Source organism: Microtus pennsylvanicus, chromosome X, assembly GCF_037038515.1.
Source record: "Microtus pennsylvanicus isolate mMicPen1 chromosome X, mMicPen1.hap1, whole genome shotgun sequence".
Lineage (NCBI taxonomy): Eukaryota > Metazoa > Chordata > Mammalia > Rodentia > Cricetidae > Microtus > Microtus pennsylvanicus.
Genome location: NC_134601.1, coordinates 34,191,238 through 34,207,637, shown reverse-complemented (window position 1 = coordinate 34,207,637; position 16,400 = coordinate 34,191,238). Strand labels below are relative to the sequence as shown.

At 41.7% G+C, this 16,400-nt stretch overlaps 1 protein-coding gene across 3 annotated transcripts in view; it reads right to left on the bottom strand.

Annotated features, from left to right (window-relative positions):
• Window positions 1-16,400, bottom strand: part of Atg4a (autophagy related 4A cysteine peptidase) — a 54,450-nt gene that overhangs the window by 12,974 nt on the left and 25,076 nt on the right. For 2 of the 3 annotated variants that reach the window (XM_075958680.1, XM_075958681.1), the window contains 5 exons: window positions 11,201-11,311; window positions 7,818-7,889; window positions 5,820-5,918; window positions 2,681-2,782; window positions 2,406-2,478 (listed from right to left, as the gene is read on the bottom strand). In XM_075958680.1, the coding sequence (XP_075814795.1) occupies window positions 2,406-2,478; window positions 2,681-2,782; window positions 5,820-5,918; window positions 7,818-7,889; window positions 11,201-11,311 (457 nt within the window). Of the gene's footprint in view, window positions 1-2,405; window positions 2,479-2,680; window positions 2,783-5,819; window positions 5,919-7,817; window positions 7,890-11,200; window positions 11,312-14,554; window positions 14,683-16,400 lie in introns of those variants that run through there. The other variant, XM_075958682.1, reaches the window with a different exon arrangement.

Below are 16,400 nucleotides of genomic sequence, written 5' to 3'. Positions count from 1 at the left end.
AGAGAGAGAGAGAGAGAGAGAGAGAGAGCGCAGAAGATGATGTGTTGCTTCTCTACCATACTATTTTAGTCAGGGTCTCTCACTTACCCTGAAGCTCACCATTTCAGCTAGACAATGACCCTGCGATCCTCCTGTGTCTGTCCCGGAGGGCTGGGGTTGCAGGCGCATGTTCCTTGTTCTTTTTTTATTACATGGTTCCTGGTGATCCAAATTTAAGTTCTCATGCTTGCACAGCCAAGAACCTTATCCACTGAGCCATCTCCTCAGCCCTCATTACACTTTTAATTTACTAATTTTAACTCAGCGCCTTTCTCAAAATAACAATGATGTGATTATATGGTCTCTGGTTTCACTTACAATCATTATTACTACTTTTTTACTTTCGGATGGTGTGGAACTGACAAACATTCAGCAGAAACCAAACTTTGAATTTTGAATTGGAACTCATTCCCAGGGCTAGTCACACACAGTGTAAGACCCTCTGCCGATGCAGAGCAGTGGTAGGGAGCTGCAACTCCAATCAGACAGCTGATCCTCAGAGAAAACAGCTCACTGGTTAAGCTGTACTGTTCAATAGTTTACATATAGTAAATACATTTTGATTTCCAAATTATGATGTCTGTCTTTTACTGTGTTAAGGAGCATATGTGCTATTGTTAACAGAGGCAATCACACACACAAAAAAAATCTGAGCATACTTAAATCCTGATGAGAATGGAGATAGATGAGAGAGGGCAAAGGGACAGATGGGACATAAAAGAGGAAAGGAATCTTGGGGGTCAGGCAATCAGGGGAAGACAAGAATAACCAGGGGTGGGGAGACAGGGGGAGGCAAAGCATAAAACACGTTGATTGCAAATGTCATAATGATATCTAACACAATATGCTGATTTTAACAAGAAATTAAAAATGACCTTCCATTTGTTTATTGTTAAAAACCTTAAAATATAAAACATAGAAGAAAGAAAAAAAATCTATGTGAAACCAGATTTGGGGCTCAGCCTAGTGACTCTAATATTTTATACATTCTTCTCTGGGTCTGTTCCTACTGCACTTCTGGAATACGGCCAGTTCCTCGCTCAGGAGAGGCAAGGATGCCCAGAAGGTACTCTGACTAAGGCAAGAAAGTGGACTCAGTGAAGCTGCATTGGTATCAGGGAATAAAGCCAAGATACAAGTGTCCCTGGGTCCCAGGAGATCCAGACTACTCACCTCGTATGCACAGCTCCACGGGCTATTCACTGAAGACTGCTTAACCGCTGAATCAAAGCCCCTTCTCTACTTTATACGGAGCCATAATAGCCAGGAATTGAAATACACTACACCAAAGGAGGCCTAATGATCTCCATCTTCTGATCCCTACATCTAGCCCCAGGTTCTGGCTGCCAATTTCATTTATTCATTGAGTGCTTACTGGGTGCTTCTATGTAGTAGGCAGTTTTATGGGCCACTGCTACAGAATGAACAAGACAAATACAGGCTGCCCGCAGGGAGTTTTCATCCATTGGCAAATTGTCAGGAAGGAGAGAGCTACAAGTGAGAGAAGATGTGGGTACTGATGACACTCACCCCATTTGCACTGTGACCCCTCTACCTCACCTCTTGGTAAAACACAAATTGTGCAATATAAAATGGCAATTATGAAAGTATCACTTTAAACCTGCTAACAGATACCAAACTAATCCCAAGACTGCCTTGGGATTGGCATCCTCCAATAGGCAGTCAGTCCATTGAGGTGAGGACTGTGTCTGTTATCTCTGTATACCCAGTACTCAATACAGCAAGGCACCCAGTAAATGCTAAATGAACTAGTGAGGTTTTTTTTTTTTTAAAAAAAATACCTTATTTAGGGGGAGGTACAGTCTATGGTGCGTGTGTGAAGGTCAGAGGGCAACTTGTATGGGTTGGTTCTCTTCTTCCACCATGTGGTGGTTCTCTGCTGCCCATGTCTGATCTCGGGTCATTGGGATTGGCAGCAAGCACCTTTACCCACTGAGTCATCTTCCTGACTCAGTAGAGGCCTTTATTACTATACAGGATAGGAGTCTATTTCTTGCCTAATCCAGTTAAGCCTCTGGCACTTAGTATGAATCTATTAACTTCAAAAGACCCCACAGGCTGATGGTTCCCTGGCAAATGAACATCCATCTGTAGGACGAGAAACAGAATGAGTCCTGGAGTAGAGCCACCTGCGCTGATACCAGTGACTGCAGCTCTGACATACCAAGACAGAGGCCTATACTTATGCACATCAAAGGAGTATCTGAACAAGATGGTAGAGATGTTTCATGGCTTAGCAGGAAGGATGGGATTGCAAGCATACTTAAGAGGATAGGAGTTTAGTTGGCTGGGGCGGTGGAAGCATAAAAGCAAGTAGAACAAGCAGGCACCGGACTTTTACTTACTTTAACACCTGTGCGACTGTATTTGGTCCAAACCATTCGCCAATTGATTTCCCTTCTCCTACACCCATTTGTGCTGTTGTGTGTGAAAAAAATCAACAAGTTAGCAAAATACCTTTCGTGAGCCACAGACTCCTGTTTTTGGTTTTTTTTTTTTTGGCATGAAAATGCAGACAGACAACTTAGTGAAGCTCCATATAAGGTAGGGAAGGAAAAAGTTCATAGGCAACAATCGTGAAAATCTACAAAATTTGAAAGTACAAATCTGATGATCTTACCCATCTGATGGATCGAATAGCAACAGTCTTTTCTATCTAGGAAACACTGCAGAATCCTTTGGTATTCTTTGGGCTGTTCTTTTTGTTTCTCCCAGTTCCAATCTTTTGCAGGGAGAGGGGATAAAAAAGGGTTAAAATCAGCCGTAACTGTTATAACCCGGCAATAAATTAAAAGGAAAACAAGAAAGCTACATTGAGGAGGTAGGCTGGTGAAGCTGGCATATTTCTGAGTATCTTTCATTTAGATAGCAGATGCTGCAAAACTGACTTCTATAGATGTGGTGGGGATAAAGTGAAAGCCAGGGCTGGGGAATGGAGATCACTTGGCTAGCATGTGTGGGGAAGTTAAAAGCTGAGGATGGAATTGAATACTGAACTTGCCCCAAGGGCTGGAGCTGGCCAGCAATTACATACCAACAGTGTCACAAAGCTATTTTCTGGCAGCTATGCTGCAAGGATATAACCCAGACGCCATAGTGTCTCATCTCTACAGTGGCTTTTGTCCTTCCATTCTGGCAGCATTGCCAAAGGGTCTCATGACGGGAAGTGCTATTCTGATATATGAAAGTTTATGTGGAAATAATAGACACAATTCACTGCTAAGGAAGTGTTTTTAAAAATTGTATATTGAGAAGGGAGAGAAAAAATCTTATAATATCAGCATACAGAAGGTTGAGGCAGAAAAATTTTGATCTCATCACCAGTCTAGACTATATTGTTAGTTCGAGATTAGCCTAAGCTATAAACGGCAAGACCTTTTTTTCAACAGAACAGCCAACCAAACACAAAGCAGGAGGCAGATGATTCCATTGGTAAAACAATGGCCAGCATGAGAACCAGAGTTAGAAACCCAGCACCCATGGAAACAGCTCAGTGCAGGAGCAGTATGCACCATAATGCAGTGCTGGGGAGAGAGACAGGAGGATCTCCAGGGCTAACTGACCAGCCAGTCTAGCCAGGTCAGGAAGCTCCAGGTTCAGTGAGAGACCCTGTCTAACAACTAAGGTCTGAATTAATGACTTTGGCCATGTACATGAGTCTACAGGATCATCTTTGGATCCCTCAGCTCCCTTCTGCTTCTAGTTTCTCTGAACCCAAAGTCTTAAGCTTCAACTCTATCATATCCACTAGGACAAACCACAGCCAACTTATTTCAATAGCTACTCAACTATCTGGTTCTGGGGAAATCTTGATTAATGGGTAGCTAAGGGCCACCAAATACTTTTTGATGACTGTCACATGAATACCTCATCTTAATTGTAAAGTGACTGAATAAGAAAGAACCCAAAATCCTTACAAAATTACCTCTTCTAATTTACTTTAACTACAAGCTCTATCCAAATCCTCCCTGCTATTTGCTTTTCAGCTAAGCAACAGTGACTGATAACTGTGTATATAAGTTTTCTCTCATATGTGGAATCTAGGGAGAAGAAAGTGAAGCATGAAAATGAAAGAGGGATTATGGGGGAGAGTAAGAGGGGACAAAGGAGGTGGGAAGGAGGGATAAGGAATGGCAATAGAGGGTCTAGAGAGATGGTGGTTAAGGGCACTATGCTGCTTTTGTGAAAGACAGAAGTTTAGTCCCCAGAACACAGGTCAGATAGCTCACAACCATCTGTAACTTGAGCTCCAGGGGATCAACACCCACTTTTAGTCTCTGTAGGCACTACATTCATGCACACATATGCAAATCCACATACATACATACAAACATAATATTAAAAACTAAAAATATTTTTTTAAAAAAGAAATGGTAATAGAGAAACTATAGTCAAAATACAATGTATGGAAATGTCACAATAAAATCTACTACTTTGTACAATTGATATATGCTAGCAAAATGCGGATTTATCCCTTAAAAAAATAATAAGTCTAGCTTAAGAAGTATGTGTAGTATACTTGCTGGACACAGAATCAAAGTATAAGCATTTTAATCTCACATCTAAGCTGCTTGCCCTTGAACAAATCACCTCGCTGCCATGAGCCCCAGTTTTCTTGTCTGTGGGCTAGAAATGATGACAGTACACAGAGAAAACAAGCACAGAATAGCCAAATCCCAGCAGGAAGGCAAGAAGCTGGAAAACCTCCCCCAGCACTTTGCAGATCCTCTCTAAAAGCTGGCACAGGACTTGTGAGTCTGCACAGTGAGATTAACAACAGCCAGCAAGCTCAGCAGCTTGGTAGCATGGGAAACTGGACTTTTACTCTGGTGTCCATCCAAGATCATCCTCCAGAGGTCCATGAAGAAGCATATGTCACAGAGAAAATAAGAATAACCAGAAGGTTCTTAAATAGTGAAGCTGCCTCCTGAGAAAGCTAATTTAGGGATTTATTCATTATCAAATGGACATACTCAGGGAACCAAAACCAAAATAGTACTGGCTTCCTCATTAAGCACTTCCTTTAGGTCATTTATATCCTGAGCTACATGGGTATTTTAAAAAGAGTTCAGAAACAGACTAATCACCACACCCTTCTTCCTGTTTTCTTTGTTATCTTCTCATTTTGTTTTGGTTGTTTGTTTTGTTTTGTTCATTGAAACAGCGTCTTGCTCTGTGGTCCAGGCTGGTTGGAAACTTAGTATGCAGGCAAGGCTAGCCTCAAACTCACAGCAGCTCTCTTACCTCGGCCTTCTGAGTGGGAGGACTTTAGGTGTGAGCCACCATGGCCACAGCTTTTCATTTGGTTTGGTTTGTGTTTTGAGACAGGGTCTCTCTAGGAAGTTTTGGCTGTCATGAAATTCTCTGATAGACCAGGCTGGCCTCAAACTCACAGAGATCGGCCTACCACTGCCTCCTGAGCACAGACAGGGTTGCCACCATGCCCAGTTTAGGGTCACAGCTTTTTTTAATCTGACATTTTCAGGACCCATTCAAACAGCAGTAAAAAATGGAAATTTTAAATGACACATCTGCCCCAGGTTAGTTCTGTCCCTGGAAATAACTCTTGCTTGGTGAGTCATAAGGAAGTATCAGCTAGTTCCTTCTCATGATGGGCTTGGTTGACTTTTCAGCCCAACACTTGAGCTGTTACAAGGCAATTTAGGATCTGCAGTCTCGTTACTGAATGTTCTTAAAGCCCAGCAGCAAGTGATAGGGCAGATGTCTCAGAAACCATTTGTAGACCAAATGGAACTCACCCCTTCCCAAGTGTCTACAGATAAGGGCTTGGGCCAGCATCATCTGTCCACAGCGTAGCATACATCCCCAGCCAGCATCAGATGAAGGACCTGTTCCCCCTGTTGGCAAAATGGATGGGCATGAAAATGTGTTTCTTAAATTAATCTTTTCGCGATCATCAGCATGCTTGAAACTACAAACACATATACATATACACGAATTCTGAAAAGAGAGACAATGTATTTAGAGCTCATATATGGGATTTGAATATAGGAGTGGAACTTGTAAAGACAATGCTGAATCAAAGGAAACAGAGTCTACAGTCAAAGACAAAGCAAACAAATAACTAAGCAAGCCCCCTTGGGTTTCTTGCTTGAAGACTTCAGAGTATGCATGCTATTTTGGCAAGTAACTATCACAGGTAACTATCAACAAGGAGATTACCTTGACTAAAGCACAAATACTACCACCGAGGGTGGACATCAAAATGATCAAAGACATATGAAAGGCTCTTGACTAGTCCAAATGTATTTAATGAAGTTTACAACAACAACAACAAATAAATGAAAGAACCCTAGATTAGGCAGAAGACCAATACAAGCTAAATCTCAGCTATACGTTGAAGATAATAGCATATACTCTACCTATTATCGGTGGGCATTATAAGAATAAATGAGAAAATATTTCACAGTTATAGAACCCACAAAGGATACTTGGTATCGTGAGTATGGTCTTATATAAAATTCTATTAATACGTTACAAATGTATTACATCTTTAAAAAATATAAAGTCAGTTAATAAATGAGACAATGGGTGTCATTTGAAGGAGATTTGATATAAAGTAAAAGTCAAACATGTGTACAGGATGAGTTCTACTAGGGTCCTATTCAAAAGGCCCAACATAATCAGATAACTTGATTTTCTTTTCCACCTCAGAAGCAGAAGTCTTCTGAAGGTATGATCCCAGAAGTCTAGTTCCGAAGAAGTGAGCACTCTTGTGCAACAGGTGGGCCAAGCTATTCTCCTGCATCCCAACCCCTTTGTTGTAGGAACTGGGGGGGCACTGCCATGTCAAGACTAAGGGAGTGTGGATAGATTTCGGAGCTGGAGGAGCGCCCTTGGGCTGTTGCTAACGCTAGGATTGACGTTATATTAGTGCAGGAAAGGTAGGGTGAGGCCCACAAAAGAACAGATCAGCTCTTTCTAAACACTGTCAGAGTTGACTAAAGAATTGTCCAGCTTTGCAAAGGTCTCTTCCCCCAGTGAACATTAGCAGTTTAGAACCCCAGAATACTAAAGATTAGTCTGCTGTGATACTACTACTTAAAAAGCAAAGAAAATGTTTGGGTGGACTTCAGTTTGGGCCCAGCACAGAAAGGTTAATTTCACTCCTATTACTAGGTCCAACCTTGGTCTGACAAGCTGTTCTTTAAGAAAGTAACTTCCACCACTTATAGGACTCTTTCCCTAGCTTTCCATGCTACTAAGGCATGGCTACGCTGCTCACAAATGCTTTACAAATACTTTTAATTATCAAACTATCCTTTTCTTTTTCCCTAGATGGCAGCTAGGAATTCTAAGGAAATCTGTCTCAATTTGTCTCTGAATATCAAAGTGCTTTCATTTCACGAGAAAATAATAGGAGGAACTATTTTCTTTCCTTCAGGGCCTAAGCCTTTTTTATAGTCAAATAGCACCATATGGCAGTGAAAGGCAATTTAATAGTTAGATATTACCCAGTGAAAGCTTATTTGATTCTTTAAATACCATCTGTTGCATGAACACTTAAAGGTAGGCCAAAATTACTACTGGTTTAACACTACAACACCATGGAACCACACGTGATGGGCTACTTCCACAAAGACATTTTGGGATGAAATGTTAAACTTACCTGCTCCCCTAAATCAAATTCTTTGCCACAGTGAGCTGTTAATTCTGAGGTTTCTGTGATGTCATTGATAACCTCAAGCAAGCTATCTACAAGAAGGAAAGCACAGCACAACAAATGATATACCTACCAATCGGTGAAAATTTCCTTCTGTATGTAAACCATAGACGAGCACTTATATCAGACAACAGCTTAGATTTTTCTGTAATTAAATGTGAAATTAAAATTAAATCATCATATCCCATCTTAAAAAATGCCTACATTTGACTTCTACGTCAGCAGCAAGCTTACTTTCAGATAGCCAATCAAGTTGATTGTTATAGAACTAGGGGAATTCACAGGAAACCTAATACCATTTGAGCCTACTAATTTCAATACTTCTCTTTACCTTCATTTTCACCAGAGCTATTCTACAGGTTCTTCTAATGATATGAGATACTTCCTGTCTCCTTCTCAAAGATTTTCAGGATCCTGAAAGGTATTAGCACTGAGGTCATGCCCAAACGACAAGAAATAGGAAAAGCAAGTATCTTCTATAATCCACTAAGGCAACTGTCTCTAGCCTAAAGGATGCTAGTATCAGTGTCCATCGTCTGTTATCTAAAACTAGGAGTTCATATGTTTGGAAGAGCTTCATGTGTAGGAAAAGGGGTACAAATGCATACATTTAACTAAAACGGAAATGCTCCTACTAACTGCATAGGAACTTTATCCATAGTATCTAGTGCCCTATTTTCATGTAAGTGAATGGATAATATCACAAATACCTTGCATACCTTTCCAAAGCTTATTTCTTACGTTCTAAGATGCAAATTCGCTTCAATCACTACAATTATGGCTTCTGCATTTCCTCCTGCACTTGGGTATGGCTCTGTCTTCTCTAGTCGTCTCTCTCTCTCTTAATGTCATATATGCATGTGTGAATTTAGTATAGAATTTATAGTCATTGTGTTTTCAAAAGCAGAAGGGAAATTTAAATTTTACTGATAGTTTCTAATTCCATCTTTTGGAACAAATCAAAAATTAGAGTTGTATGTATTTCTTTGTCCCCAGCACTTAGCCCCCATTTTGAGAGATGGACAATGTTCCAGAGTAAGAGTTCTTGGACTTTGAAAAACAGCTCAGTGGTTATGAGCACTGTCTGCTCTTCTAGGAAACCTGGTGTCAATTTCCAGCACCCACATGGTGGCTTACAACCATCTGTAGCTCCATTTCAGGGCATCTAATGCCATCGTCTGGCCTCCTGGTACACAGACCTGAATATAGGCAAAATACCTATACACATAAACTAAATAAATAAAGTTTAAAAAATGTTGAGTTCTCTTGTCTTGTCTTTTTAAGCACCACCCCCAACAGGGACTCATGTACCCTACAATGGCTTCAAAATTTCTGAGGATGATGGTAAATTTCTGATTCTTTTGTTGCTATCTTTCTTTTTTCTTTTTTTAAAAATGTGTAGCCCAGGCTGGCCTCGAACTCGTCATCCTCCTGCCTCTGCCTCCTTCAGCAAATCCTACTGGTGTGTGCCACCACAACCAGCATTCTGTCTCTAACTTTCTAGTGCTAAGCAAACAGGCATGGCCACCAGCCCCAGGGTGCTGGGGATTGAATCCAACACTTGGTACATGCTAGGTATTCTACCAAGTGAGCTATATCCTCAACCCAAGAGTATAGTGACACATTCTTCTAATCCTAGTACACAAGAGTCTAAGGCAGGAGAATTTCAAAGTCAAGGCCAGCTTGAGCTACATATTGGAACCTTGTAGCAGGGTGAGACTTAACTTGGGTCTGCTACTTACTGTATATAGAAATTGATCACTCAATGTTTCTGAGCTTCTGTTTTCTCATCTATAAAATTAGGAGTAGCAATACCTACTTCATTAAGGATATGCATATTCAAGAAGATAATTCACATAAAGTCAAAATATGCATACACACACATATATATACACATTTATAAAGCACTTAGTTGATATCTAGTATGTTGTAAGTCTATGCCAAATGTCGCTATTTTTATATGCCTGACCCTTTAAACGTTCACACAGATCATTCTTGCCTCTTCAGCCCCTATAGCTTCCAGCTTGGCTCTATGCTAGGGAGGAATTCAGCAAACAAAATATTCAATTTGCAAGGTCTTTCCCAGCCAGGCATAGTGCCAAATGCCCGTGATCCTAGCACTTGGAAGGCCGAAGCAGGAGGATGGCTGTGGATTTGAGGTCAGCCTGGTCTACATAGTGAGTTCTAGAGTTCCAGGTAAGCTTGAGCTATGGAATAAAACCCTTCTCAAGAAAAAGAAGGGAGGGAAGACATTTGCAAATTTACTATCTGAATAAGAGCATACTCCACATCCTAGATTTTTCCTGTTGTTTGGAAAGTAGAAATATAAAAGGTCCTCCTCAACCCTTCACTGGAAGTCCTGGAGAAGGAAGGGACAGTTTAGAGAGAGAAAGTCCCTTTTCAAAGTCTCCCAAATGGGCGCAATGGTTCTCAACTTTTCTAGTGCTGCGACCTTTAAATACGGTTCCTCATGCTGTGGTGACCCCCAGCCATAAAATTATTTCATTGTTACTTCATAACTGTAATTTTGTTACTGTTATGAACCATGAACCATAACGTAAATATCTGGTATCCAGGATATCTGATATGTGTACCCTATGAAAAGATCATTTATCCTCCAAAGGGGTCATGACCCGCAGGTTGAGAACCACTGGGTTATGAAGCTAAAGTCTCACAATGGCTAGCTTTGTGATCTCTCCACTGTTCACAATTTTCCAATAAAACACTGGCGCAGAAAAGGGCAAGGCCTAACTTCTTCGCCTGCCCTTTGATCAGCTTCCTCCTATCCTTTACGCTATGCTAAGGGCTTCTGTAGATCTCCCCTTGGGAAGTAACACATCCCAGAGCTGCCCCTTTCCCATCTCAGGCAATAGGCCTTTTCTATCCTTTAAGAATGCGTGTGATAAGTGGGAAAGCTCAAGCCTCCTTTCCATCTACTATAAGTAACTAGAAGTTATATACAGAACCAGAATCAACTAACTAGGGCACTGCAGTCATCACAAGAAGATCTAAAGCAGAAGGTTTCTTGTGTCTGATATTGTTTCTGACAGCCGTGGCTTATGTGGAAGTTCCCAGGTGTTTTGTCTAGAAGCACAAAGACATGATAAGAATAAGAAATATAGAGCCCGATGACTAGATACTGCTTAGTAATAAATACTATGAATGATTGCATTTGTTTTTGAGTCCCAAAGTCTTCAGGAATGGGACCGGAACTTCCTTACAGAAAAGAATAAAAATATACTGCTTTTGTAAATCATGCCAACAAAATCCTTTGTAAATGTTTGGCTAAGGCCTCTTGGGGCCTTAGAAGGAACTATGCTTAACAAGTGATGTAGTATTAGCCCTTAGCAAGACAATGTTTAGTCAACCCTAGAAGGAAAATGAGGCGCCCTTAACCCCAGGCACCCCTGGCACCCGCTTTAGCTGGGGCCTCCCTAATCAGTGCGCCAAACTTACCTGTCTTAAGAAGATGCTGCTTTCCCAAGATCCATACCAGCTCGTCTGTATCCGGGAATTCTTCTAGGTAGTCAGTGAAAATAGTAATCTGGTTTTCATACTTGGACATAACTAAAGGAAAAATGAACGAATGTAAACATAATCTCATAGCTAGGGCTTACTCCTGTGATTCGCCGATTTCTACCTTTGCCCTGAAGTTAAAAGGTCATCAACTTGACTCTAAAGGAGTATTTCAATATTTAAATAAATGGGTAGATAGCAAGCATTTTACTGAGCCACATCCTCAGCCCTTCATATTTCATTTGACCTATTTCTCATGGTTCCATTTAAAATGATGTTTGAAAAGCCACATGCCCAGAATTGTTTGAAAACTTCTTTCACAGGCCTCCTTCATAAGCACCCACTTATCTAGCAGACCAAGGTAAGACAGTTATGCTGGCACGCTTGGCTCCTGTCTGTTCTCAGGGAATACTACGGGGTTTATATGGTGAGGTTTCTAGCAGCCAAGGCCTTGGAGGAGGCTGTAACACGCCCCGAGAACATACAATTGTTGGGATGATAACATTGTAGCTAGAAGACTAGATCGTTTTAACGTGCTTTTATTTTCCATCATACATATGGCTCCCACAAAGAAAGTTCTTGAGGCTGATCATAAATAGAACCTGTTCTTGGGATTCACAAATGAGCATTGTGTTGTTGCGATATAAAAAGAACTATATATTTGCTCACTGCCCCCATTTTCTGGCACACAGCTTTGAAAATCCCTGTAATTTCCTGAGCACCGGGATGTCAGATGCATCTCTTTTCTTGTTCTATTATTTGGTCTCCGACCCCAGTTCCAGACATGGAGATCTTAATCCCTTAGAATTTCATGGGTAATAAGAGTGTCTTCATTTTTAATAATTTAATCATTCTTGGTAAGCACTCAGATGGGTCCAGTCACCTGGAAGACTATGCAGCGATTATAAGCATGGAAGCTTCATTCCAACTCCCGTCCTGCAGGAAGGGGAGAGAGGCTGGGGCCCGAGTCAAAAATAGCTCCTGCTTACATGATGAAGCTTCCATAAAAAATTCCTGAGCGCCAGTGTTTGGGGAGGTCTGGATATGTTAAACACGTAATGGAACCTGCAGAGGAAACAGAAGCTTCTTGCCTCTCCCACTTCCATACATATCTTCTGCCTAGCTATTTATCTGCATCCTTTGCAATGTTTTTTTTTTTAAATAATAAACGGGGAAATATCAGTAAGTACTTTCCTGAGCTCTGTGAGCAACCCTTGCAAATGATTAAGCCACAAGCGGGGAGGAATGCAAGACAGTGGTCAGAGGAACTGCACTTTATTGCCAGTTAGTCAAAGAAGAGGTCACACTGATAGCTCAAGTGTGGGCAGTTGTGCGAGACTGAAATCTTAACCTATGGGACTGGACCCTGACCTCAAGCAGACGGACACTGTAAAATTAAATTAAATCAGCGGAGACACAGCTGATGTTGCTAAGGAACTGGTGTGTTGAGAATCCACCCCTCCAGACCAATATGCTTTCAGAGGTGCTGAGTGGTGGATGTGAATAGCAAAAGCCAGTTTTCCTATTACATTCGGCTACAGTCATCTCTCAACCAAGTGAAAACAAGCTAAATCCCATCTGTTCTCAGGCTCTACTGTGAGAACTTACAACTCTGTGATCTGAGAGGTTCAAGTTCACAGTCACTTCTGCAGGAGGGAGGAACATGTGGGCTAAAAGATTCAAGACTGACTTGAATCAGACTTGGAGAGGTCCTGCCTCCAAACTGTTTTTAAGTAATTTTCTTCTGAGGCAATAGTAATAATATAGGTGGTGAACAGGTTCCTAAAACAGCATGTCAAAATCTGTTTTAATCTGTAACCAGAAAAACATAAATTGATAGCTATAGTTCACAATTTATGGTTCTATTTGCATGAGAAAATGCACTGTGAGCCCAAAGTAAAGACATCCCATCTCGCGGCTTTTGAAAGCTCCCAGCCTCTCCCCAAAAGGAAACTAGGAGAGAATAGGGACCCTTTTGTTCAGCTATAAGTAGCTACAAGGACCCTCCCAAAGCAGTCCCTAAGCGTCCCTTGGGTGGATTTTCCTGTGCGAGTCGCACTGGCCCTGTGGGGTATGCTGAAGTCACTTGAAAGGTCAGATTCTTTGCCTTTTGTTTTCTAAATCAGAATAGTGTTGTCTTCGCAGAAATAAATACTCCAAAGGAGAAAGGAGACCTTGCCAAGCCTGAAGGCAGGTGTCTCTGCTTAGCACATTTTGTTGGAGTTTTAAGTCACAATCCATGCAAGCACTTTTAGAAACATAGTTAAGTAAGAGTATTTTCTTGAAACATTATAGAATTCTCAGCTTTCAGGAATGTAAGTAGCCTTTCTCCGTTGGTTTGTTTTCATTACTAAGATTACAGTCTCTGTAGTGTTTCAAACCTAAAGAACTTAGCCACAAGACGGCTATCTCATTCCCCAGAGAGCATTCTGCCAGAGAACCTGTGCCCTCTTAACCTCTCTGCCTCTGGCCTCAGGCCTTGGCCCCCACACAGGAAATACCAGGCTAAAAATGATCATTCAGGTCAAGCCCTTCCCAGGGGCTGGTGGGTGACGGAGGCAGGGTAAATCACATGGTGTACCTCACTGTCTCACCCTTAGCCCGTTACAGGCAGAAACAACCAGGTGGAGATGAACAGCCAGTGTTCTTCCACAGAAAGAGACTTTTTTAAAGTACCTTGAGAGGAGCATGGGGAAATGAGAGCTTCTCGGACACCCGGGCAAGAGTGAGGACAGGGGACACTGTATCAATGCACAGCGTGGATGCATGGAAGCCTTGGATCTGTTTTTAGTATGGCCCAAAGGAAAGGATTGCCAACTCTGCCACAATGAGTCACCGGCCAGCTATCTGGTCACTTTAGTGCAGCCCTTTTAGAGTCCACGGCAACTGCCCTGCTTCATTTAGGATGGCTCCGAATAAAATGGTAGCCAAAGAATTTGACTCTGGCTCTTCACCCATTCTCAAGCTGTGCTAGGCCTGCAAGAAGGTCATTATAGCTTCTATTTGTATCCTTTCTCCTCTCAGAAGACAGACTCCCAGGATGCAGCATGTCTGCAGCAGTAAGTCCTGAGCCAAGGCTGCGCATACAGAACAAACAGAAGATGAGTTTAGCAGAAATGGCAGAAGGGGCCCAGAGTTTCTATCTCTAAGTGCACATGGGAAAGGAAAAATAGGACCAACACCAGGAGTACTCAGACAGAGGACAAAGCCACCTGAGAAGTGCTTGAGGTAGTAACAAAATAATCTCATTTCTGACACAGTTGCCTCGGACTACCAGCAAACCCTTTAACTCACCTCACTCCACCAACTCCACTTGGCTAGCCCTTCATGTTTAACACGATACCAAGCTTATCCTGCTCTTTCAGGCTGTTTCCAGGTGAGGATACAAACATGCCATTTGGTTGACCAAAATTAACTGCTAGTAGGTCTAAGGGAAAATAAACTCCACCTTGTTGGAATAATTTTTGTACTGACGTCTCTACTGGATTAGCTTAATGATTAAACCAGGATTTCCTTTAAGTCCAGGGCGCAAAGTGCCTCCCATCCTTGACCAAGGGGAAGCTATACATATGCTAGGGTATGTCTTCACCTCCAACCCAGTCAGGAGATCTCTCCGTCTTCTATTTTCTGCTTGTGTAAAGCTCAAGAATGAGAAAAATGTGTCCTGAAAATGCACACAGCCTTGGGAATGTAACAGCCCTGAGTATACATGTGTTTTCTAGATTCTCAGGACTATCTCAAGCTTTTAGAAATCCCCAAGGTATCTCAGCCCTCTGTTTTTCCTTGGAAGCTTTCTGGTTAGTTAGCTGAAAAGGTTATCTACTGCTTCCAGCAACTGAAAAATTAATTGTGTCTAATGGTTTAAAAAACAACACTCTGGGTAAAAGGCTTTCTGCAACCCAGAGATGAGGTCAAGTAAATAAGACTTCGAAGTGGGGCCTTCCAAGGAAGGACTAGACAGAGGACATGGGGATAGTTCTTTAGTGAGGCAGCTGGCGTTTCTGGGACTAAACTGTTGATTTTCAAGGATATTCTAGCTACAAAGTACAAGGCCAAAGACGGGGCCAGACAAGAACTACCACAAAGTTCCTCTTCCCAACATGTTGTTGGTTTTCTTGGTTGCATGGACCCTGAATTGGTGCAAGTCTTTCGTTTCCAGAATTCTGAACACATTGACTGACATATGCTGCCTAGTTTTCGGAGTTTTTGTTGATATTGTTGTTGTTCCATTGCCATTAAGGAGAGAATTTTCAAAAGCCCTTGTTCTGCCATTTTTGCTGATGTCATACTTTTCCCAGGGAATGGCTATATTTTCGCAGGGTTGTTTTGGAAAATCACAAGTACATGAAAAAGAAGATTGCCTTGAAAAACAAGATGTTTTTTACTACAGTTTAACAAAGACCCTTACAAAACAAGGCTCCAAGATACTGTGAACCTTGTGCTAAAGAAAGAAATACCACAAGCTCTCGAAAAAGGCTAGAGAGTCTCAGGGCCAGGAGGGATTTGTGATAGAGGTTAACTCCTTGCAGGTTCCTCTTTCTAACTGCAAGCAGGGACTGTTGGTTCCAATCAGCCTCCTCAGCAATGCATGCATATTTAACATACTGCTAGGTCACATCTTCAAAATCAAAGCATTCACAGGAGAAAACACATACACACAGTTCATTCTATAAACTCTACAGGGTGCCTTCTATGTGCTGGGCATGAAGAAAAGCTAATCAGTGAGATACAACAATAGTCTTTCGAAGGCTTTTTGAATCTACAAGGGAAGATGGTTCTGGAATCAGCTAATAGCAGGATGTAGAGCATATAAAGTATGGTAGAAGGTAAGAAAAAGAAAGGACACAAGGCCAACTAGGGTGTGGATGGACCATCTCAAGTTTAAGAGCACATATGTAGTACTTACAAACTGGGAAGCTGGGGCTATATGAACACACGGGCATATTAAAAGTATACCAGAAAAAAAAAGATCCAAAACTTATCAAACTCACCAGACAGGCAACAGGTGCAACACCTGCATCTAGACCCTGAAGGACACCTAGTACTGCTATGACAACAGCCTCTAGTGATGCAGACCACTGATCACCTGGTATGTTTGTCAAGGTACTAGCAGGTACTCGTGACTGTCCACCAGGCTTCA